Source organism: Ursus arctos, unplaced genomic scaffold (assembly GCF_023065955.2).
Source record: "Ursus arctos isolate Adak ecotype North America unplaced genomic scaffold, UrsArc2.0 scaffold_29, whole genome shotgun sequence".
NCBI classification, from domain to species: Eukaryota; Metazoa; Chordata; class Mammalia; order Carnivora; family Ursidae; genus Ursus; species Ursus arctos.
In genome coordinates, this window is record NW_026622974.1 from 12,897,641 (window position 1) to 12,922,127 (window position 24,487).

The 24,487-nt window shown below is 44.8% G+C and overlaps 1 protein-coding gene across 5 annotated transcripts; it reads left to right on the forward strand.

Moving 5' to 3' along the window:
• Positions 1-5,540: 5,540 nt before the first annotated feature.
• On the forward strand, positions 5,541-17,610 carry TMEM14A (transmembrane protein 14A). Of its 5 annotated transcripts, none has more exons than XM_044387166.3 (6): positions 5,591-5,648; positions 6,706-6,788; positions 9,921-10,012; positions 13,711-13,812; positions 15,310-15,397; positions 17,035-17,610. In XM_044387166.3, the coding sequence occupies exons 3-6, from the start codon at positions 9,943-9,945 to the stop codon at positions 17,072-17,074; spliced, it is 300 nt and encodes a 99-aa protein (XP_044243101.1). In that variant the 5' UTR covers positions 5,591-5,648; positions 6,706-6,788; positions 9,921-9,942; the 3' UTR covers positions 17,075-17,610. The 5 variants fall into 5 exon arrangements, with proteins under 5 accessions (XP_026363029.1, XP_044243101.1, XP_026363030.1 ...); XM_026507243.4 differs by lacking the exon at positions 5,591-5,648 and adding an exon at positions 5,758-6,058; XM_026507246.4 differs by lacking the exon at positions 5,591-5,648 and adding an exon at positions 8,049-8,472 and having other exon boundaries at positions 6,711-6,788.
• The last annotated feature ends 6,877 nt before the right edge of the window (positions 17,611-24,487 follow it).

Below are 24,487 nucleotides of genomic sequence, written 5' to 3' on the forward strand. Positions count from 1 at the left end.
GGAGTCGTGATTCGAACCCTGGCAGAAAGACTGCAGATGCTGCAGGCACCATCTTTTCTGAAACCTGGATCTGACACTGCTCAGCTGTTTATATGACCTTTGGCAAGTTGCCTCAGTTTCCTCCTCTGTAAAATGGGGATGACAGAGGGTCGTCGTGAAGATGAAAGAAAGTTGATACCGTAGAGTGGAAGGTGGCTGGCACACAGCAGGTACTCATTAAATGTTAGTTATTATTATTGTTTATAGGAAAGTCCCCAATCCCTGGAAAGCCCTCACTCCCGTTTTTTGCACGGGAAGTCCCGTGTCCTTGGTAAAGGTTCAAAATGGGTCCAAACGGCAGGCTTAGGAACTTGGCCGGTGCCCTGTGGCCCCTCTCCACCGCCTGCCTCTCTTTCAGAGCCCACCGCAAAACTCCCTGTAAGCCCTGTAATTGACCTCCCTCCCCATACACCAATGATATTAAGGAAACTGTACTCCTCAGCCAACAGGCTGTAACGCAGAAATCGCGTACTTTTCTCGTACGTTCTTCCACGTAGCTCATCGCCCTGTTTCCCCATTTACCGTTAAGTTTGATAACCATCCCTGTTTTTTTTTTATAATGATTTTTTATTATATTATGTTAGTCACCATACAGTACATCCCCGGTTTCCGATGTAAGGCTCGATGATTCATTAGTTGTGTATAACACCCAGTGCACCATGCAATACGTGCCCTCCTTACTACCCATCACCACTCTATCCCATTCCCCCACCCCCCTCCCCTCTGAGGCCCTCAGTTTGTTTCTCATAGTCCATAGTCTCTCATGTTTCATTCCCCCTTCTGATTACCCCCCTTTCTCTCTCTCATCTATGGAACATAAGAACTAGGATGATCAGTAGGGGAAGAAAGGGATCAGTAGGGGAAGAAAGGGACCATCCCTGTTTTCTAAGAGCGAACTATTTGATGTTTGAGAGGAACTCTGACAAGGCTAAAATCTCGTGCCTACCCGAATGAAACTAGAGCCTCTAGTGCCCCCTGCTGCCTCTTCATAGGAAAGGCAATTAGGTAAGAAAAGCTTGATTCATGGACCGTGAATTTTGCTTATCGAGGTCTAAACAGAAATCGGTACAAATATCCTAAGTTTAAAATGAGACTCACGTTTTACGTTTTCTTGAATTCCCACCCTTGAACTCCAGTTGTTGGCTTTGCCTTTGCAAAAACCGATTTTTGCTTAATTATTCTTTTCTCATTCATATGCCTTCCTTGAATTGGCTGGTGGCTGTTTTGCTTTAGGGATTTTGTCTTACTCTTGGCGGTTTTCACTTCCGTGGAGCCCTGACACCGGCGCGCGGGGACGGGAGGCCCTGGCTCAGCGGGAGACCCCAAGTTCCCTCGGATTTAGAGCGCGCGCGGTGGAGGCCAATGGGACGCCGGCGCACGGCTGAGTGTCAGGCGGGTTCAGCCAATGAGCATGCGCCGTGGCAGAGGTGGGCCCGCCCCCCGCCTCGCGCCAGGTCCCCCAGACTTGAGCATTAAAAAGTCAGGTGGAGGCTCCCTCCAAGCCGCCTTGGTTGCGGCTGAGGCGAGGGCGAGCAAGAGGGCTGCGCTGCATCCGCGGCGGCGAGGGGTCTGTTCAGTATGTTGGAAGCAAGTGAGGGCACGCAGCCCGTGGGAACCTCCAGATGGCGGAGAGCCGAGAAGAGGCCACTCCTGAAAGGAGAAACCTTGATAGCTGAGGTGTTGGCGCCTTATAGTGTAGAGATGATTTTGTCCTTTCTCATCAGCCATCATGCTTTCTACAGTCTGTGCACTGAACCATGGCAACACAACAACAACAACAAAATGTTCCCTCTAGTTCTTAGGTCCTTTGACTTGAAAAATGGGATTTCAAATTATCTTCTTGATTTCTAGAGGATTTTAATAAAATTGCTGAAGTGGTGAAGCAGAAGATTTGTTGATATTTTGCCCAAATACAAACTAGACTTAGTTCATCTATCTGCATATTCATCAGACAGTGCCCATGTGAAACTGGGCAAATCCCATTCAGTCTAAAAGCATCTCACCAGTGAAAATGAAAAGATCTTACCTATTCAATGCCCTGCACATCTTGTATACAACGCCACTATAAAGGGTTGTGATTTGGGGCGCCTGGGTGGCTCAGTCGGTTAAGCGTCTGCCTTTGGCTCAGGTCATATCCTGGAGTCCTGGGATGGAGTTCCACAACGGGCTCCTTGCTCAGCGGGGAGCCTGCTTCTCCCTCTCCCTCTGCACCTCCCCCTGCTTGTGCTCCTTCTCTCTCTCTCTGTCAAATAAATAAATAAAATCTTTAAAAATTTTATTTATCTATTTGAGAGAAAGAGCACGAGCAGGGGAGGGGTAGGGAGAGAGGGAGAAGCAGGCTCCCCGCTGAGCAGGGAGCCTGACACAGGGCTGGATCCCAGGATGCTGGGATCACGACCTGAACCAAAGGTGCCCTGTGGCTTTGGTTTTTATGAATCAATCTCCCAAAGCCAGGGTGCCCATGGAAGAGCTGATGCAGTCTGAGTTTGGGAATGCTGTTTGAAAGCGAGGGTTAGGCTCAGGATCCACAGAGACCTCACTGAGGGCCAAACACCCCGTGAGGTCCTGCCCGAGTGGCCAGTCTGTCAGTCAGGCTCTCAGCTGTGCTCTCCTCCTCTCCAGTTCCACCCATACACAACTTAGGAAAGCCTGTGTTACTATGCATTGACAGTTCTGCAAATCCAAAGGGGCCTGAGGATGCAAATCAGGAGATCTGAGAACATGGATGGAGAAAAGAAATTTCTGTCTTCACTAACCTCTAACTAAAGGCTAGCATTCTCTTTCATAGGCAACACTCCACTGCAGTATTAGTACCCGTGACTCTGTCACCACTAGGAGTCATAGATGTTTGCATGTTCCAGATATCTCAAAATGTTGTTTAGGTGCGGCACTACTTGGGAATTATGGTCCTTATTATTCCCACTCCGAGATCTTGTAATTTGATAAAGAAGCACATCTATTAGATCACAGATACAAATTTTTTTTTTTTTAAAGATTTTATTTATTTATTCGACAGAGATAGAGACAGCCAGCGAGAGAGGGAACACAAGCAGGGGGAGTGGGAGAGGAAGAAGCAGGCTCATAGCGGAGGAGCCTGATGTGGGGCTCGATCCCATAACGCCGGGATCACGCCCTGAGCCGAAGGCAGACGCTTAACCGCTGTGCCACCCAGGTGCCCCACAGATACAAATTTTTAATAATTTGATAACTGCATTTCAATAACATCGGCTTTCCTGGAAACCCTATGGTTTATATTGTGTGTGTTTTTCCAGACTGCCAAAGGGGATTGATGGCACATCATAGGGCCATCTGTCTCTGCCGTGGATCATGAGTACACAGCTTGACAAATAGGTGGAGATGAATATGCTTTGTGGCACCCTCACCTTGTGCTCTAACCTTGTCATTAGCTGGCATATGAGTTGAGAGGACAGTGGCCCCTTTGCCTAAGAACCTTCATGAACCCACATGTCCAAGAATATGGAAGGTCCCATCATAGAGAGTTGTTCTTTTAGGTTTAGGTGAAAATGCCTTGAGTAGGCATATCATGGGACTATTTCCAGCTTCTAATACCTCAGTGACGGGGTAGAATGGATCTCCGAGACCCCCTAGTCTGAAGAGCATCTTATAAATCCAGGTACTGAAGTCTGAAGTCAGAGGCAAGTTGTTTACTGGAGGTCATACCAGGTAAAGATACGGAGGCATTCCAAGAGGGTTTTTAGTTTTATTCTGGATACGGAAAGTCCTGGGAGTCTGGAGAGAGAGGGCGGGGGGAGGCTAGGGTAAAGACGGGCATAGAAGGGGATGGAAAAGAGAGCTGGCTATTATTGTATAAGGATACAAACATAGTGATTCAAAGGGGCACATGCACCCCAATGTTTATAGCAGCAACGTCCACAATAGCCAAAATATGGACAGAGCCCAGATGTCCATCCACAGATGAATGGATAAAGATGTGATATATATAGATAGATATCAAACTATATATATAATGTTATATATATTGTATATACAATACACACACACACACACACACACACACAGGAATATTACTCAGCCATTGAGAAGAACAAAATCTTGCCATTTGCAACCATGTGGATGAAACTAGATGGTATTATGCTAAGCGAAATCAGTCGGAGAAAGACAAATATCAAATGATTTCACTCCTGTGTGGAATTTAAGAAACAAAACAGATGAACATAGGGGAAGGGAAGGAAAAATAAAATGAGATGAAAACAGAGAGGGAGGCAAACCATAAGAGACTCTTAACTCCAGGAAACAAACTGAGGGTTGCTGGAGGGGAGGAGGTGGGGGATGGGGTAACTGGGTGATGGGCATTAAGGAGGGCACTTGAATGAGCACAGGGTGTTATATGCAACTGATGAATCACTAAATTCTACCTCTGAAACTAATAATACACTCACTATATGTTAATTAAATTGAATTTAAATTTAAAAAAAGAAAAGAAAAGAAAGGAGAGCTGGAACTTGAGGCCAAAGTTCAGGTACCACTTCCCTCACTCCACATTCCACTGCCTGCCATCCACTCTCCTGGGAACCTTCAGCATTCCTACTAACTCCCTGGGACCAACTCAGACTTCTTACAAGTGAGATAGTCACTTTACTTCCCTGAAGCACTTTTATGCACAAGGAATAGGTTCAGCAAACAAATTTCACAGGATTTAATGTATATTCTTAGGGTGGTTTTTTTTTTTAATATTAAGAAACTCTGCTATTATTCACAGCCCAGCAACGCTCCTAGCTGCTTGATCTCTCCTAGATGACCGCCTTCAAATCTCTGGAGGACTGGCCTATAAGGAAGAGGGTGGGGTTGGAGTCACTGTATGTGGGTTAGAAGGACTCGCGTGAGACGAGTTGCTGTTGCCAGGAGGCACAAGTCCAAATCCATTTAAGGTTCATTCCTGGGATGGATTATCCCGGGACTTAAAGTGCGTTTCAAGTCTGTCAGTCTATACCTTTCCCTTCACACACTTAAGCCCAGCAAATCCTGGGCGTGAAGTATAAAACCCGGATCCTGATCTCCCCTCCACATCTGCGTGACCTCCTAGACAGTGTGATATAATGACGGGAGCTCCGGCTTTGAAACCAGACAAACCTGGGCTCTAACCTTTCTACCCCACTTAGGACCTGAGACCGTGGACAACTACATCACTTAACCTGTCTGAACCTTAGCTCCCCCCACTGAAAATGGGGACAATCGGCTGGCGAGAATCTAAAAGGCCTGGGTTGCTGCTGAAGCCCCACAAATAAATGAACCTCACGGTTAAAACTCCGCCTTCTGGGATCCCGGCTCCACCCAGACCCGCTCTCTGCGGATGCTTCCCGCAGGTCCGGCAGGAGGCAGCAGACCCCAGTCCATGTTCAGGACCAGAGCCCAAAACCGGGTAAACGGAGCCCGCGGCGGTGGAGCGTGCATGGGCTTCCACGTTTGGAGCCTGGGCCGGGCACGCCCAGCCGAGGAAGGAGTGAGGGCCGGGGCGCATGCGCGCCGCGGGGAAGGCCCCGCCCGGAACCAGCAGGCCCTGCCCAGTGCGGGGAGGTAGCGCGCAGAATCGGGAGGCGCTGGCCCCGGGGACTGCTTCCGGACACCAGGTACAAAGTTGGCCCGAGGCTGGCTCCCGATTTTTCTCTTTTGAGCCGCGGGGAGGGCTCGGGGTTGCAGGTGAGCTGTACGCCTCGCAGTCGAGAACTTCCTCTCCTGAATTTTCTTGTAAAGGCACAGATAGGAGCAAAGATGCTGAGGACCTGGGGAGAATTTTGCAGGGGATGGGGGCTGCTTCTCCCAAGCATCGCTCCTCTCCGTCTCCTGGGAATTCCCCAGTTTCTTCCTTCCTCGGCCCTGAGCCTCCCACCTGTTCTCCTCCTACCTCCCTGGAGCCAGGGAGAGGCGGGGAAGGGATAGGGTTCTCGGACCATGGCAAAAACCCTTGGCAGTTTTCACCTTCCTAGTACCACCCAGACTTCACTCGAAAATGGTCTTTCGAGCCCCAAGGAGTACAAAGGTAGGTAGCTTTTTATATGGTAGCTTACGGAAAATCTCTTAGTGGTTTTCAAAATTTTGGAGGGCTAGGGGCAAGGCAGGGCCCTGTCACCTGGTTTCGTACGCGGTGCGGTAAATCATTTTGCTGCATTGCACCCAAGATGCTTTCTCGCTTCTCCAAGTGCTGAGGTGGCGTTTGCAGTGAGAGCATGTGATGCAAGGCGCGCATCGGCTCCCACTTCCATTGCTTTCGTATGTGCTTCTGGTCATATGGTCCTGCCATGGACATGGAGCAAGAGGGGCGATTGCTTTTTATCTGCATTTTCTCTGTGAGTTCAGAAACTTCTTGCAAGGATTGGGAATAGATTTATTTTGCCTCCTGAGAATACTCAGTTCAGTAAGGAGATGAAGGGAACAGGATGTTTCCTGGCAGTAGAGCTATACTGAGAGTTGGCCAGTTACACAATGTCTTCCTTCAGGCAGAAGTTGTTCCTTTGGTTCACTCACTTGTTCATTCAGCAAGTATTTGCTCCACACCTGCCTCATGCATGCCAGTGAGCTTGGTGATGTGGGGAGGACAAAGATAAACCGAACTTGAGCTTAGCCCTGGAGGAGCTTGGCTGGGAGGGGAGATAGGGAGGGGAGCTCACTTAAGTAACTCTATTCCAGGTAGAAGGAGGTGCGGTTCCAAGAGGGAGTCAGAAGAAGACTGGGAGCTCAGAGGAGGAAGAAGAATCAGACTTTTACATCAGGTGGTCGGCTTAAGGAGAAAATTAGGTCCCCAAATTAGTACTTGATGATGAGTGATCTCTCATAAGTTTCAGATCTGGGTGTAAAGGTGTTTTCCTCACTGTGTGTCAGGCATCTTAGACTGACTGTGTCTCAGATAGGTCCCACCATTCCTGAATTCCTCCCTCCTCCTGCCACCACGGGCCTACTGCTGGTCCAATGTTCCCTGTCTCCGGGAGTAGCATCAAGCCCTTCCCACCCCCCACCTCCCAGCTCTCCTTCCTAGTGGTCCAAGCCAGACACCTAGAGGTGAGTCATCTCTGACTCATCCCTCCCCCACACTCCCCACATCCAGGCTTATTGATTCTGCTTCCTGAACCTCTCTGAGAGCTGCTGCATCCTCCTTGCCATTGCTCCAGGCCAGGCCAACCACCATCTCTTGCTTAGCTCAGCTTCCTGCTTCACTTTGTCCCATCTCCCACTACCGCTGCGAGGAAGCACTTGCTGGAATTAAAGCTGGTTGTGAGAGACTCCCTTCGTGCATCCCTGCTGCCCTTGAGACAGAACCCAGCCTCCCTTTACAGGACTTACAAGTGTCCTGGCCCTGTCTTTTTCTCCAGCCTCAACTCTTCACAGCCCCGCTGCACTCCTGCCCATTTTGAAAACGCGCCATGCTATCTCATGCCACTAGACTTCTGCACATGCTCTCCCTGCTGCCTAGAGCACAGCCTTCCTTGCCACGCTCTTCCCTTGGCTTACTCCTCCTCTCCCCAAGGTGCCAGCCGGGACCCCGTTTGCTCTAGGAATCCTTCCTGAGGCTCCCAAGTCTCCTGAGGCACCACTTCTTGTTATGGTGCCCGTGCATTTCCTCTTAGGGCTCATCCACACACCCGCCTCCCCTGCTGAGCTGTACTGGAAGGCCAGAGCCAAGTCCCAGGGCTTTCCATGGCTTCCTACTGCCTTGCACAAAGAAGACGTTCAATAAATAGTTGTTAAATGGAGTCGAGTATAAGCTCTAACATTACGGTTTAGTTCATTGAATGCGTTATAAATTCACTGCATCTCTGTTGTTTTCTCAGTGAGTTTGGTATAGTTATGGCCTCACACATGTCAAGCTTAAAAATGGGTGTAAGGGTGGAAGAGAAGAACAGTCATCATTACAGCAGCTAGGATTTGTTGAGTGCTCACTATGTGCAGGCACTGTCGTAAGCGCTTTTCAGTATGACCTCATTCAATTATCACAACTCTGTGACGTAGAGAATTCGATTATCCGTATTTTACAGATGAAGAGACGGTTGCAGAGAGAATAAGGAACATGCCCAATGGGGGCACCTGGGTGGCGCAGTCATTAAGCATCTGCCTTCGGCTCAGGGCGTGATCCCGGCGTTATGGGATCGAGCCCCACATCAGGCTCCTCCACTGGGAGCCTGCTTCTTCCTCTCCCACTCCCCTGCTGTGTTCCCTCTCTCGCTGGCTGTCTCTCTGTCACATAAATAAATAAAATCTTTAAAAAAAAAAAGGAACATGCCCAATGTTGCATAGCTGGGAAGTATGGCATCGGGTTTGGAGCCAAGCATACGTTGTGGAGTTCCACTAAGCCTTTGGGAAAGACAGCAGGCCGGACGGACCGTGAGAAGCTGACAGGGCTGAAGATGGAAAGTCACCAGATGGTTGCAACTTGAAGCTGTGAGACCCACAGAAGCGATGGTTGGTATGGACTGTTGGTCCAGAACTTCATAAATCTGAAGGACATTAGTTTTGTTTGCAGAGTCATTTTTTTCAGACCATGGACTCGGTTATCAGAGGCGTGATTGCTAGTGGGTAGGAATGAGACTTCTCTCAGTCCGAAACCTCGGTCCTGTTGCATGGCCTCGGGAATATTGCTGGCCCTTTCTGTGCCTCAGTCTCCTCATCTAGAAAGTGGGTAATAACAATAGGACTTACCTCAGAAGGTTGTGGTAATAATTGAGTCGGTGTAAGGCTTCAGAAGGGTGCCTGGCACTTGGTAATTGCTCGCAGTCTCATCCCCATTATGACCGTGTGTTTGTCTGTCTTGCAGTCAGCAGTGGTTTTTGAGTACGGGTCCTTCCTGTGGGTTCCGTCCTGCAGCACCACTCCGTGGACACCAATGAGCCTCCTCTTTTAATGTGCCTTCCCGGGGATGTTCAGGATTTTTCTCTAGTGCCTCCTGAGTGGTGCTGTCATCTCCTGGGCCTTGGACTCCCTCCCCGCACACCTTCCTCACAGTAACTTCTGGCTTCCTCTCTGAGATCAGCTCAAAACTCCTTTTCTGTTCTTCTGGGTCAGTTTGTTACCAGTTTGTGCAGAGGATAAAAGACTAGGTTAACCTAAAAGATGAGCAGTGAGAACACTGTAAAACTACAAAGAAACCTCACATGAGGGGCGCCTGGGTGGCTCAGTCGATTAAGTGTCTGCCTTCAGCTCGGGTTGTGATCCTGGAGTCCTGGGATCGAGACCCATGTCGGGCTCCCTGTTCAGCACAGAGTCTGCTTCTCCCTCTCCTTCTACCCCTTCCCCTGCTCGTGCTCTATCTCTCTCAAATAAATAAATACAATCTTTTAAAAAAAACCAAAAACCTCATATGCTATTCCTTGTATATACAAAGATATTTTCCCCATGGAGGAAATACAGATGTAAGAGTTAAGATACAAAAGTACCACTGGGAATCAGAAATTAAAAGAATTAAAAAGCGGCAAGGAACTTTAAGGTTCATCTCATCTACTCCCCTCGGTTTGGGGGGGGTGTTGAGGTCAGAGACGGGGCATGGTCCAAGACCCAACGGCCAGCTAGTGACCAGTACCTGTGTCTCCAGCCCATAGCCAGCACACTCTCCTACATCTTATAGATTCCTGGGTAGGATTTTAATGGAACTTCTCAGCCCTAGATCTATGTTTCAGCTGCTGCTATGAGGCACTGTAGGACAGTCTCATCACTCACGTGATTTTGTGCCAGAGGCTTCTGTATTCTTCAGCGACTTACCCTTGATGAAGCATACATGTCTCTCACTGAGCTTTCCTTTTTTTTAGGAGGCTAGAGAAATGAATCTCTGTAATTCTGTGGAATGCATAGCATTTTTATATTACCTGTGCTCCCCCCAGTTCTTTTTATTTTGTAACACTTGTCCCTTCCCCCAGCTGTAGAATTGCAGCCTTGCCAATGGACCTGATTGGTTTCGGTTATGCAGCCCTTGTGACATTTGGAAGCATCTTGGGATACAAGCGGAGAGGTAAGCCTTAACCGTATTTTTCATCCAAGGGACTTGGTGGGGGATTGGTGGTTGTGTTAAGATTATAAACCACTACTGATGTTTTATAATCTACTTTGAAGAGGGCTCAGTTTAAAATTCTGATAGGATTGTTATTGAAACACTTTTTCATTGTCAAAGATGGGTCTAAATAGCTTCAGTGACAGAACAGAAAAGCACGTCTGGGTCTTTCTGCCTGTGTGTTAGAGGGGTGGGAAGAAGGATGTGTGTCTGTGTGCATGCGTGCGTGCGTGTGTGTGTGTGTGTGTGTGTGTGTGTTGGGGCAGCCGGGGGTGGGGGAGGAGAGGAGAGGAGAGGCGAGGATTACTTTACTTTTCTAACCCAGATCTCTTCGGGAACAAATGCAGTCACATTTGCTGTAAGGTCTCTGATTTCAGGTTCTTGTTTCTCATTTGGACCATATGGTTCCTTGGCCTCCTTCAAGAGCCCCCAACTAGGGACACCTAGGTGCTCAGTCAGTTAAGCATCTGCCTTCGGCTCAGGTCATGATCCCAGGGTCCTGGAATCGAGTCCTGCATTGGGCTCCTTACTCAGTGGGGAGCCTGCTTCTCCCTCTGCCTGCCGCTTCCCCTGCTTGTGCTCTCCCACCCACCCCACCCCCCCCACCCCCCAACAAATAAGCAAACAAAATCTTAAAAAAGAGAGAGAGAGAGAGCCCCCAACTAAGTGATCCTGGAAGCCCCTGGGGGCATGTGTTCACAAAGAAGCCCACTCTTTTATAATGTAGAGCTCAGGCCAAGGAATCAAGCTTTCCGAAATTCTGCTCACGACACTACTCCTTACTAGCTCAGATACTCGTGTGAGCTGTTTTAACTTCTGGGCTTCAATTCCTCATTTGTATATTAATCAGTTAGGATTAAATAAGGATAATGCATGGAACACATTTCACATAGTGCCTGGCCCAGAAGAAGGGTTTAATATGCTCATTTCTGCTGCTACTGCCCTGCCAGTGGGAGAGTCTGTGGGCCAGTGGGGCAAAATATCTTTTTCTAGTTTTGTATTCTGTATTATGTTCTAAGCTGCTTGTGGCCCCAGAGCCTTAGATCTTTTGTATAAAGTGTATCAACTCTTTCCGTTTTTACTTAAAGCTTCCCTACACATGAATCCCATACAGTTCAGCCAGGGACCCTTCCACGAAACAGTTACTGAGAACAGTGGTGGGTAGATTAAAGATGTGATGTCAGAATGGTGTTTGGTAAGAGGACAAGTATGTCTGAATCCTCTACTAGACCAGGTCCCCGACATAGGTTGGGTCAGAGTGAGGGACTGATAGATTTCCTGCCAGGAGCAGAGAAAGGGGAGAGAGGCAACACCGTGGCAGGCTGAACACCAAGTTCACCCCTCTCCTACAGAGGTCCCCAGAAAAGTGCATAACCAAGAAGACACTGATTTTGAGGCTTTTTCTGAGCCAGGTAGCCAGTGCCCAAAGCCAAAGATGGCCAGAAAGCTCACTTGGCCTTCTCCTGTACCAGGGCCGAACCTGGCCTCATACCTTCCTACTCTAGTTTGAGGTCAGGGCACAGCAGCCCCTCCAGAGAGGAGGGGAGCAGGAGAGCTTGTCAGGCAGGTGTTCTGCTCTGAGGGAGAGAGGCCCCCCATATGCACCTTTCAACTCCTTGGAAAACTCCATTGAAACTCCTTGAGACTGCCCCAGCCACATTGGCCCTTGGAGGAAAGGGGTGTGGGACAAGCTCGGAGCTTCTCTTTGTAGCCCCACCATAGACTGAGCTTTTTTGCAGGATCTGGCTCCCTTCCACCAGCCATGGCTTTCTTACAAGGTAGAGCCCATGGACCCAACTCCTTCCTCACGCAGGATGGACTCTCCCAGGGAGCCTTCCCACTTCTCATTCATGTGGGCTGCTGGCGTGCCTGTCCGTCCCCACTGTTTGCTGTCTGATCTTGCCAGGACTCGTGCTGCCCCTCCCTCTGCATACGTCAGGTGGGGAGGATCCTAGCAGCGCAGAAATCGTCAGGTTGTACAGAAAAGAGAGATCTCTAAGTGAGAAGACACCTTAATTAACGTGACCTAGTCATGCATTCCAGAAAATGCTTAAATCCCCTTAACTATTTTCTTAATCTGATGTCTTCCGCTGGAACATGACCCATAAGAGGGAGTGCCCGGGCATGCATTTTGTCAATGTTTATCAAGTGCTGCCAAGTACCCAGCACTGTGTCAGGCCCTGGAAAAGAGCAGTGAGCAAAAAGAGACGGTGCTCACAAGCAAGTCAGGGAGCTGACCTTAAATACGTGGACAGGTGTACAAATATATGATGGCGAATGGTAGGTCAGAGAAGACAGCTCTGAGGAGCTGACACTTACAGAGACATCTGGAGGTGAGCTGCAGTTGGCCAGTTGGCAGTGCAGGGAAGAGCGCTCCAGGCAAGGAACAGCATGTCTAGAAACCATGAAGAATAAAGAGTTTGACTTATTCAGGGAACTGAAAGAAGGCCAAGGCTCCAATAATCGAGCAGACTGGGTTTTTTTCCCTAAATGCAGTAGAAAGCATTGACGGTTTTTCATTAGAGGAGTGACCTGTCCAAATGTATGCTTTTAAAACATCATGTTGCTGTGTTTGCAGAATAGATTCGGAGGGAGGGAGGAAAAATGAGGAATTTAATATTATCTCCAACGTAACATTCCAAGCCTTTATATATGTGACATGGATGGTGATATTAACTCTGTTTTGCAGCTGACAAAACTCAGAGACTAAGTGCCTTAGCCCTGCAGGCAACAAATGGAAAAATTAGGACTAGAACCCAGTGCATGTGGCTTCTCATTCAGGATGCTGCTGTGTGTGTGTGTCTGTCTGTGGGTGTGCGTGCAACTGCACACACGCATGGGTTGCTGCAATGGTTTTTAACCCTGGCTACAATCTGAATTTCCTACAGATATTTAAAACCTAGAGATGCCTTGACCCTACCCTGAGGGAGTCCAATGTGATAGATTCTAAACAGAGTGAGCTCCACGAAACACCAACTGTGTGTGTCTTTTTCACAGTGTCCCTGGCATGCAGCCCACTGCCGGTGCGCAGGAAGTGCTTGGTGTTGGTCACGGGGCCCTGGGGCAGTGGATGAATGAGCTGCGGGCTCGGAGTGCACTGGGTGGGTGGTGGGCTGGCTGCATCAGTGCCCTGGCTCTTCCCATTTCTCAGTACAGTCACCATTCATCCCTGAGTCCTGACATCTGGAGGCTGGAAGCTTTAATTATGCAGGACAGAACCATCGCTTGCTTTGCACAGGACTTCTCTATCTCTGAGCTTAAATATCGGTGTATCCTATTGTTATTATCACAACCTCAGAGTGAAAAGAGGGAGAAGAGGGAAAAAAAAGAGAGAGAGGTGTAAAGAAGTCAACCGATTGTCCAAGGTCATGCAATCAAGGTCAAACTGCTTCCACCAGGCAGGCTTTCTGATTCGCTCAAGCCATATCTAACCCTGGCATTGCTGTATATTCAGGGTTTCTCTGACTTGCATTTCGGGTTCAGCAAGGACCAGTCATATCTTAGAAACTGCCCATGAAGAGGCTGATATGTAATTTGGCTTTGTCTAGTTACAGTGCCCATGTAGATACACATTTGAGGGTGCATGTATCATACTTGAAGGAGTGGAAGGAATTCCTTTCATTTGGGGATTCTCTTTCTGAACCCTTTTTTTTTTCCAGGCGGTGTTCCATCTTTGATCGCTGGTCTTTTTGTTGGATTTTTGGCTGGCTATGGAGCCTACCGTGTCTCCAATGACAAGCGAGATGTCAAACTGTCACTGTGTAAGTAGACATTTTTTCCCGGTTATGAAGGGTCAAACCTTGGGAGTGGCTTTTTTGTACCCTATACTAGGTAACACTGGAAAACATGCAGCCACGGTGGCAAGTGGATATGCATGTGTCGAGACTGAACACAATTCTTGTTCCTTTCTAGACAGACCCAGTCGAAAACAAGGATGTTGCTCCCAGGCCTTCAAACACAGAAGAACATTTAGAAATGTTCTGAAACTTGTTACTAGAAAAAGAAAATGAAATTAGAAAAATCAAGGAATTATGCCCAGATTTTCTGCTAATGCCCCTAAGTGCCTATTAGCCTAGTTTTTGTGTTGCTATTAAAATGCCTAACAAGAGACGGCCTTGCATTATTTTACTTAATTCACAAGCAGCTTTTGGAACCCGTTTTGCCTTAAGACTTAATCTAGAAAATCAAGGCTCACCTTTTTTTAGCTTCTTCCCTTGTTGGGCTTGGCAGGGGAATGTCCATAGTAAAGATGGAAACCTGTGTGTGTTTATAGGCCCAGGATGCTTGGCTCTCTTTAGTCTAGCTTGAAATAGGTCAAGGTTTGGAAATTGTTTCTATTTAATCTGATTATTATTCAAAGTGCCCTTGTGGGTATGGAAGAAACGACAAATGAAGACAAATTGTATCAGTTCGGTCTTTGAGGGAGAGAAAGAGAACTTAGTGTTGTATTTTTTTTCTTGACTTTTTGAAAGAGGAGCCCGGGATAGTTTTTAATAATGGAATTGTGTCAAAAGAAGAAACGTATCTGCAAGCTGTGGATATTGTGGGCGGTTTATTCACACGCACTTAATAGTTCACATGTTTATTGTCAGTCTTTTTGTTCTTTATATCAGCAAGTGATTTTTTTTCCTTGAAAGCTCTTCTGAAATTGTGACGTCAGCCCCCTAATCTCTTACATAACACGGTCTCTCGCCATATTGGTTCAGCACCTAAAAGGCTGGTGTGACACTTCTGAGTTTAATAGTATTACCCAGGCATCAGTTTCCCAACATGCAGTGCTGCACATTAAAATCAGTCAGCCTTTTTTCCTAGTATTTTTTTTTTTATTCATCAGGTCTTGCTTAAACTAAAAGATTCTGATTATTTTCTTTACTTTCACTTAAATGAGCATTTATTGGACATCTCCTGTGGATCCAGACATCCTGCCTAGTGTTCCTGAGTAAAGTTGAATAAGACACAGTCCTCGCCTTCCAGGAGTTTCTACAAACAGAAATTTAAGTTAGACGAAGACTTTTTTCTTATGAAGATATTTCAGGAATGGCTTTTAACGTGCTTGTTCACTCAGAAATCTTTCCGATAAGCTAGTTTATAAAGTCTTTTAAGAGAACGCTTTATCTTTTCAAGAAGATAGCAACTTAATACTTATACATAAGAGTTGTTACATTAAAAAGCTGGAACAATGTCCTTTTTTTTTCCCCCATGAGCAAGCATTGCTAATATGTTTGAAATTCTGGTTCATGCATTGGTTTGGTTTTTAGTTACAGCTTTCTTCCTGGCCACCATAATGGGTGTGAGGTATAAGAGATCTAAGAAAATCATGCCAGCTGGGCTGGTTGCAGGTCTAAGGTAAGAACAACTATTTTGATCTGTGCTTTCTTCTGCCATCATTTTGAAGTGTTGACTTTTTAGCAAGAGTCGGTTTTAACTTGAAAAGGTCAAAGGAATTTTTGTTACAGTAAGCATGGCTGTAAAACCTTAAAATATCAGACCTGCAGTCAGTCTTCGGTGTTGATGTAGCCGTGAACATTTTTGCGGACCACACGTAGAGTTGCTATCGTATGTCTCTCTTACAGCCTGCGACAAAGTGATAGCCTGCTAGGCATAGTCTGAGTTTTCAAGGGAGGACAGTTAATATTTTTTTAAAAAAATAAATAGGGAGCCTCCGATTTCTCTTAAGTTGATCCCAGTAATTCTACCCATGAGATTAATCATATTACCACATACAAATTTATAGGTAACATTTTTCAGTTCTTCCTGGAGGCAGCCTTTGTATGTTGAAAGCCTGAAACATGTTTACTTCCTTTGTTACACATTTTTATTTTTTGGAATGTATTCCAAAGAAATAACGAAATGTATACAGAGACTGATGTTCGTTGCAACTTCATTCCTAATGGAACACATGATGAACTGAAAAATTAGAAACAACCTAAAAACTCACCAATAAGGAAATATTTCAATAAGTGCTTTGTGCACTTAATGGAATATCGAGCAGCAATTACATGACACATTTTCAAAAACTATTTAGTAGGGGCGCCTGGGTGGCTCAGTGAGTTAAGCGCCTGCCTTTAGCTCAGGTCATGATCCCAGGGTCCTGGGATTGAGCCCCACATCTGACTCCCTGCTCAGTGGGGAGCCTGCTTCTCCCTCTCCCTCTGCCACTCCCCCTGCTTGTGCTCTCTAGCTCTCTCTCTGTGTCAAATAAATAAATAAAATCTTAAAAAAAAAAAAAAAAACTAGTGGCATTAGAACATCTTAATGATGCAGTGGAAGATTAAAAACAGAATAAATAAACAACCAAATATAGTGTGATCTCAAAAGTTTGTGAATAAAAAAACCAAGACAGGAAGGAAATACTTCCAGCTGTTAATAGTTTTTATCACTGTGTGATAATGCAGTGAGTAATTTCTCCATTCTGCTTTTCTATGGAATTTTCTCATGTGGCTGTGTATCATGTTTTTGACTTGGTGGGAGGGGGGTGATGTCAGGGAGGAATGTGGTTACAAAGGACTGTTTTCCAGTTATGGCTTTGTTCTAAAAATGATACCTGGTGATAGAAGGAATCAGAAGTAGGGTTTACGGGTCAAGAAGAACAAGACCCCAGTCGGTGGAAAGTAGCTGAGATTGTAATAATAACACCCCAGAATTGCTCCTTGCTTCTTTTTTCAAGCCACTTGCCTTTACTAGCTGATGAAAGATTGGTGTTCTTTTCCAGACCTTTCTCTTACAAAGGTTCACCCCAGATTTTCAGAATCGTGAGTTCTGATTTTGCTCATTCAGTCAGTCAGCATTTGTAAGTGGCTAGTTCAGCCTTGTCTGGGAAGTTCCAACACAGGCTAAGGAGCTCACCCCTGCTCTGAGGAGAAGCAAGAGAAAATCTTGGAGACCAAAGTTTAGTAACATTACGGGTTAGGTGAATGTGGGCACCTCTGTCTTATGCCGCGTAAACGTGACCTGCTCTTTGCCTTTCCTTTATTTTAATCCAGCCTCATGATGATTCTGAGACTTGTCTTATTGCTGCTTTGAGAATCCGAAGGCACTGAAGACTCAGTTCGTGTGATTCTGCTGTAACTGGCAGAGCATACACTTTGTATTCAAAAGATAAACTTCTTTTACGTGGAACATTGTCTTATTTTACGTTAGAAACAACAGAAATGCTCCAAAATGAACACTAGTTTGAGGGATTTTTTTTTTAAACCAAAAGCTCGACTGTTTTCTACTTGTTAGATAATAGTTTCATTAAAGACATTTAATAAATTGTTATACACTTTCATTTACTGTGCCTACTTTTATATATGTGAGGGTTTTTTTTTTTTTGACAATTCCAAATACTTGTGTCTGAAATTTAAACTGTAAGTTCCCAGATAATGGAATGCCAGAAGTGAACTTGACAAAATGCTGATGCTTCTGCTTGTCATTGTTATATTAGAAATTATAGTTCTTCCATTTTAATTTTATCACTGCCAGTGTTATTTTTCCCTTTTAAAAAACTCTATTCTCAGCACTCTCGGTATACGAACGGAATGTATTCAGTATTCAAATAAAATGCATTCTGTTTTAAACCTGTTTCTCTCGTTTTAGTGTCCTCTCTATATACTCAAATCATTTCCAACATTTAAATGTTCAGTTATTAATGAAAGAGATTGGGAAGTCTTCCTCAGGAGCAGACATTCTCCCTTGATGGAACAGTAATAATTCTGAAACAAAAATGATCTTGTCCATTTTGTCCCAAATCACCACTTCATTTTTATTTTTTTATTTTTTTTTATTTTTTATTTTTTTTAAAGATTTTATTTATCTATTCGACAGAGATAGAGACAGCCAGTGAGAGAGGGAACACAAGCAAGGGGAGTGGGAGAGGAAGAAGCAGGCTCATAGCGGAGGAGCCTGATGTGGGGCTCGATCCCACAATGCCAGGATCACGCCCTGAGCTGAAGGACAGACGCTCAACCACTGTGCCACCCAGGCGCCCCACCACTTCATTTTTAGGCATAGCTATGACAATGTCCACGGCACTTACTTTTAGGCCCTAGACTAAACATCAAGAGACCTGAGTTCTAGCCCCATTCTCCTACTGACTGGTTATATGTTCTTTGGAAGGTCATTTCTTCTCTCTGGGTCTCAGTTTCTCTTCCTTAAGGAGGAATTTGGACAAAATGGTTGATGAGATCCCCTAAAGCTCTAAAAATCTGCAATTTTGATCCTGTTGCCTCTACTCCACAGTGTCAGATTACAAATGCATTCTTCATATGAAATGGGGGGTAGAGCCCCAACTGGTAAAAGCAGAGTTGATACTGTTGTGTTCAGTTCCCTTCCCAGCTGACTTTCAAGGAAGTTATTAGACTTCCAGTGATAAGTAATCCAACTAAGGGAAGAAAGAAAGAAAAACCTACCAGTTTAACCAAATAGAAAACCCAGACAAAATGCTTTGATGTACTTTAAAAATACTCTGCTTAAAAAAAATCCCACTTGGGGCACCTAGGTGGCTCAGTCGTTAAGCATCTGCCTTCAGCTCATGTCATTATCCCAGCATTCTGGGACTGAGCCCTGCGTCGGGCTCCCTGCTCAGCGGGAAACCTGCTTCTCTGTCTCACACTCCCCCTGGTTGTATTCCCTCTCTCACTGCCTCTCTGTCAAATAAATACAATCTTAAAAAAAAAAAATAATAATCCCACTTATCCTAATGGTGCTGAAGAAGTTGTTAGCACAAGCAAAGTTGGAAAAAGTGGTTGTCATTGGAGTGTTGTGTGTACTTACTATCAGAGATGATTGAGAAGACCCTTCAGATTTGGATTGACAATTTATACTCAAACTAAGATTATGATACAAAAGTAGAAACTAAATGTGAAATTGATTATAAAAATACATGCCATATCTGTAAAATACTCTGTTGATTGAAAGTTTAAGAAACTCGGGGCACCTTCCTGGGTGGCTCAGTCGGTTAAGCATCTGCCTTTGGCTCAGGTCATGATCCAGGGTCCTGGGATTGAGTCCTGCATGGGGCTCCCTGCTCGGCAGGAGTCTGCTTCTTCCTCTGCCTCTGCCCCTCTCCCCCTCATGTTTTCTCTCTCTCTCTCTCTTTCTCTCTCGAAAATAAAATCTTAAAAAAAATAAAATCTAAAAAAAAAAAAAGTTTAAGAAACTAGCTTGAAGCTCTGCCATGTCCTGGACTTTTCCCAAAAGTATGTGGAAGTGGGTGGCAGTATTTGCATATGTGGGGTGTTTGTTTTTTAAAGAAGTCCTCGATGTCCGTTGACTTAAAATTTTACTCTTTTGCAGTAAGTAGAATGCAGAAGAATCTTTATTTGGATGATTCTGATTCATTGGTGTTTTATTGTTTTATGGAAAAGGGTTGTCTGATTTACAAAGTGTTTGGTAGTTTATTTCCTTTTGCTTGATATTACCTTATTAAAGTGGCCTTCTCATCTTTCTGGGCACTGCTACGAATGCAAAGTGAAACATTTGCGAGTTCTTGAGAACTCTTCACTTGTTAATACTCAGCTACTATAGTGCCCATGTTTTTGAGAAACATGCCACGTTCAAATTTGAATATGTTCTTCACGGTCTCAATGGAGCCTTCATCTAGTGGAGGCTTCCTTTGGCTTCCAGGCTGCAGAAATTTGCAAATCGTGGGAATGTAGCTGATTCTGGCCTTGAATTCCTAAAATGCAGAAGTATACTCTCCATGAGAAGAGAATATGGCAAAATAGGCTAAATATAAATGATGCATATGTTTGCATGCGACAGAAAGTGTGTAAAAATTATATTCCTCGTGCTTGGTAGAAGCAAGGGATAACACGGAATTTTCATACATCGTGTGGCATTGTGAAGCGATGCTACCCTGTATAAAGCACATTAACAATATTTCTCAAGGGGCGCCTGGGTGGCACATTGGTTAAGCATCTGCCTTCGGCTCAGGGCGTGATCCCGGCGTTATGGGATCGAGCCCCACATCAGGCTCCTCTGCTAGGAGCCTGCTTCTTCCTCTCCCACTCCCCCTGCTTGTGTTCCCTCTCTCGCTGGCTGTCTCTGTCTCTGTCAAATAAATAAATAAAATATTAAAAAAAAAAAAAAAACTATTTCTCAAGAACCACAAAAATGTTCACAGGCTATAACCAAGTGACCCCATTTTTTAGATTACATCCTAATGATACTATCTTAAATGTGGAAAAATGTATACCCATGAAGATGCTGTTGCAATGTTATTCATAAAAGCAAAAATTCCACAGTATCCTGATATATAACTAATAAATGGAAGTCCTCATGTTGTAAGGATTTTTCCATATCGTTATGTAATCTTGGAAAATACACCTTTAGATGACCGCGTAAAATTCTACCCAATGGACGTGTCTTCATTTATGTGGACCCTTCTCAGGTACTGAATATTCGAGTTGTTAATGATGTTCAGCATTTAAAATAAGGTTATTCTGAGCACAGCACATGGAATAGTATATAATCATGAAAATTTTCAAAAATAGAAGACTGTTGTATCCAAATGAGGCGGGCTACATAAAAATACCAAATATGCTTGTAACGTCATGTGACGTGGGAAACTGAGGCTGCAGAATTACCACAACTTGGGTGACAACTACTTTCAATAAGCATATTTTTAAAATGTTAGCAAGGAACCCAGCAACACAGCAAAGTGTTATAGAACTCAGGCGACAGAATCAGTCAGGCCAAGGGTTGCGTCCCAGTCCTATCGCCTGCTGACAGTGTGGCTTGAGGGAAAATCATTTGACCTCTTGAAGCCTTGTTTCCTATCCACTTTGAGGATGGATAACATCAGTGAGGTAATGTGCCTTCGGTGCTTGGTACAATGCTTGGCACATAATAAGAGTATAGTCCATGGCTCTGTGCTTGTCTCGCCCACTGGGTGTGTTCCTTGAGAACATCTTTGTATCTTTAGCACGGGTCTTGGCATAAAGAAGCTAGTAGGTTCTTCAATAATAATGAATGACTGGATGAAAGAACAAGTGAATGATACAGATTCGTCCTTCCTGCAGTTCTTTGGGAGTTATTGGGATAGCATTACCTGTAGCAGAGGGAAGCCCGCGAGGACACTGGGTTTGCACTCTTCAGCCATGAAGATGACTTCAAGGAGCTGTACATCGGCCCACCTCAGCCGATCGCCCACAAGGAAATCTTGCCCGTGGTCTCTTAGTGCCTGCATGACAGTTGAGAAGAAGGTAGAGGATTTAGGGGCGTACCCAGAAGATCACTTAAAGTCGAGGTGACTTGGCAGAAGGTCTTCTAGAAGTTTAGAGACCTGGCTCCGAATCTGGGCCACTGGCTGGCTATGTGAGCACATATAAATCCCATCTCTGAGGGCTTCAGTCTGTTTGTCAAAAGAGGTGGGATTGCCTGAATCCTCCTGAGTATTCTGAACACCAGAAACAGCCTGATTTCACACACCTTTGTCTTTTCATTACATCCCCTGCACCTATTCTATGAACGTTTATAGAATAATTTTACCCCCATAGCCTGGATTGGTGGCCCTCCTGGGTCTGGGATGATAATTCTCTCCTCACACCATCTCAGCTCAGGGTCCTTACTAGTACGCTTTCTTTGTGGGAGAACATCGTTCTTACAGGGGCCCACACCTCATTTCTATAAGCAGATTGTCTTCTAAGAGGGCTCTGACTTACAGGTCACTTTGAGTCAAAATCAATTGCATATAAAAGGTTGGAGTAGAAGGTCACTAAGGTATTGTCTAACCCTCAAACTCTGTGATTTTGTGATGCTTGGACATGGGGTCAGGAGTTAGACCTGAATGTAGGCCCCAGTATGATTAGTTGTATGACATCAGGCAAGTTATCTTGCTTCTTTAAGCTCTGGTTGCTTTATCTGCAGAATGGGGGTAACAATGGCACATCTTTCATGGAGTTAGGAAGATGATGTGGGATCATGCAGGCAAAATGCTTGGCACAGTGCCTAACGCGTAGTAAGCACTTAGCAGAAATGAACCATCAGATGATTAGCTCTGTTCTGGCGATGATGATGATGTCGATACTATTTTTAGCCACAAGAGAAATCTCTTTTCTTCATAGTATCTCACAACAAAAACTTAAGTCATTGGGAATAGTGATGTTAAACATTCATTCCATTGTCAATATTGGTAAAACTAGAAGCAAAAAATTGCTTTAATTATATGCTAATTACAATGGAATAGATTCTCTTTTAAGTAATTTTGAAGGAATGATACCAAGAAAACCCGAGGTATAGAATATTCACAGTTTGATTGATCTTCCATCTTGGACCGAGGGGACTGATAACTCACTAAGTGTAATTAATGGAAAAGCATAACCTAGGAGTTAGAGTATCTATGACCTACATTAAATACATAAAAATCAGGGGCTCCTGGGTGGCTGAGTCAGTTAAGCATCTGCCTTCAGCTCAGGTCATAATCCCAGGGTCCTGGGATGGAGCCCTGTGTTAGGCTCCCTGCTCTACTCAGCGGGGAGCCTGCTTCTCCCTCTCCCTCTGCTGCTCCCCCTGCTTGTGCTCTCTCACTTTTTCTCCGTCAAATAAATAAATAAATAAATAAAATCTTTTAAAAAATAAATACGTAAATATCAATTAAACAATCTATATGATTAGGCTATAAAATTGTTGATATGATAAATATATTCAATGTATGTACTAAATCATTCAATTAGAACCACTGTTACTGAACCCAGGAAGGATGGATTAAACCAGCATTGCTGGTGGGTTTGGAAAACTGATGGCTCATTTTTACCAAACCCTTAACATTTTTCATGATCCTTTCCTATGTGGACTGATATTATAATGAACGCATCTTGACCTTGAGGTCAAGAGCACTGATAACTAATGAAGTCATCCAACCCTGTGTTAGGGCTGGCACTAAGTATTTGCTTAAAGCTCAAGTTTTTCAGACATTATTTTCAGCTGTTAAAAATGCAGAGACAGATGAAAAATAGTACTATTTTTGGAACAATTATTTTCTTAACATTTTGAATATTGTGTAGAATTCTAATAAGCCTTATAAAGTACCCTGAGCCCTCGTACTATCCAGTGTATTTTAGAAGTGATATCCATCCTTTTCCCTCACTCCACCTCTCTAATTAGTGTGGGATTTTTTTTTTCTCCCTAGAATCCTCTAGAATTAAATCAAGCAACTGAAATTCTGTCAGCACTAGAACCATACATATTGCTGAAGTTAAGCATGAAATCTGTAAAAAAAAAAAAAAAAAAAAAAAAAATGCAGAAGACTTGGGTAAGAGGAAGGAGGCAGATTTGTTTTGTAACTGCAATTGAGGGGAGAGTTTCGCTTTCACAAAGTGTTTTGGGGGATCTTTCATCCACCAATGAAGTTCTCTACTTCTGGCTTATTTGGTTTTTCTCCCCCTTGGTCCATGTTGTAGGGCAGGGCAAAAGTTTGTCACTTACCTTCTCATAGACGGGGAAGAATCTTGTAGTGGCTCTTTCAAGGATGTACTCAAGGTTCATCTCCATCTATCCAGGCAGAGAGAGTGGAAGGAACATAATCATGTCGCTCAGGTCCTTCAAGCCCTCCACATACATGTCGATCCTAGAGAAGGAGTGATCATTCAGAAGAGTTGCAGATAAAGGAACCGTTATTTCTGGAGCCGAAGACACAAGTTACCTAATGCCTTAGCACCACCTGCCTCATGGCCGGTATCTCAGTGTCTCATGAGTTAAAGTCAAGTATTTCTGCCTGCATGCTATTCCTTTGAGATATTAAGATCAATGTGAGAAATAGAAAAATAATAGGACCAAAGTATAGGGGCAATTATGTGGGTGTGAATATCAACAGTGTGATGTGACTGCTAATTAACACACACAAAGTATTAAAATAATCCTGAAGTAATAAATGAGGCAAAGATCCCATTTGGCTATTTAAATGTTATAGTAACAATGAAATTGCCCATGTCTATATATGTCAGGGAAGAGGTAACTAGAGACCTCTGTGCTGCCAACAACATCTCTGTCTGGATTGAAGTTTCTCAGTAGAACAATTCAAGCAGGCACACAACTTACTGGACGGGTTCCCCCTTGCCACCACTCACGTCTGTGTGCCAGAATGAATAGAAAAATAGATACTATGTTAGACAAGGCACCATGGCATAGGGAAAAGACTACTGGTCTGGGCATTGGGAAACCTCTGTCCTGGCCCCAAGTGAGTCTCTTAATCTTTTGGAGCCATAGTTCTTTTAACTTCAACCTAGACTAGCAAGAGTATCTTGAAATGGCCTCAAATTCTTTGCTACTTCCGCCACTGAGAATAAGTCTCATTCTCCCCTTGAATCTGAATGGGCCTTGGGGACTTGCTTGACCAACACAAGGTGGGAAAGTAGTGTTCCGAGACTTCCAAGACTAGGTCATAAGTAGTCTTACATCTTCCCCCTGGTCGTCTCTGAGGGAAGCCAGCCACCTCATAGAAGAAGCTCAAGTTGG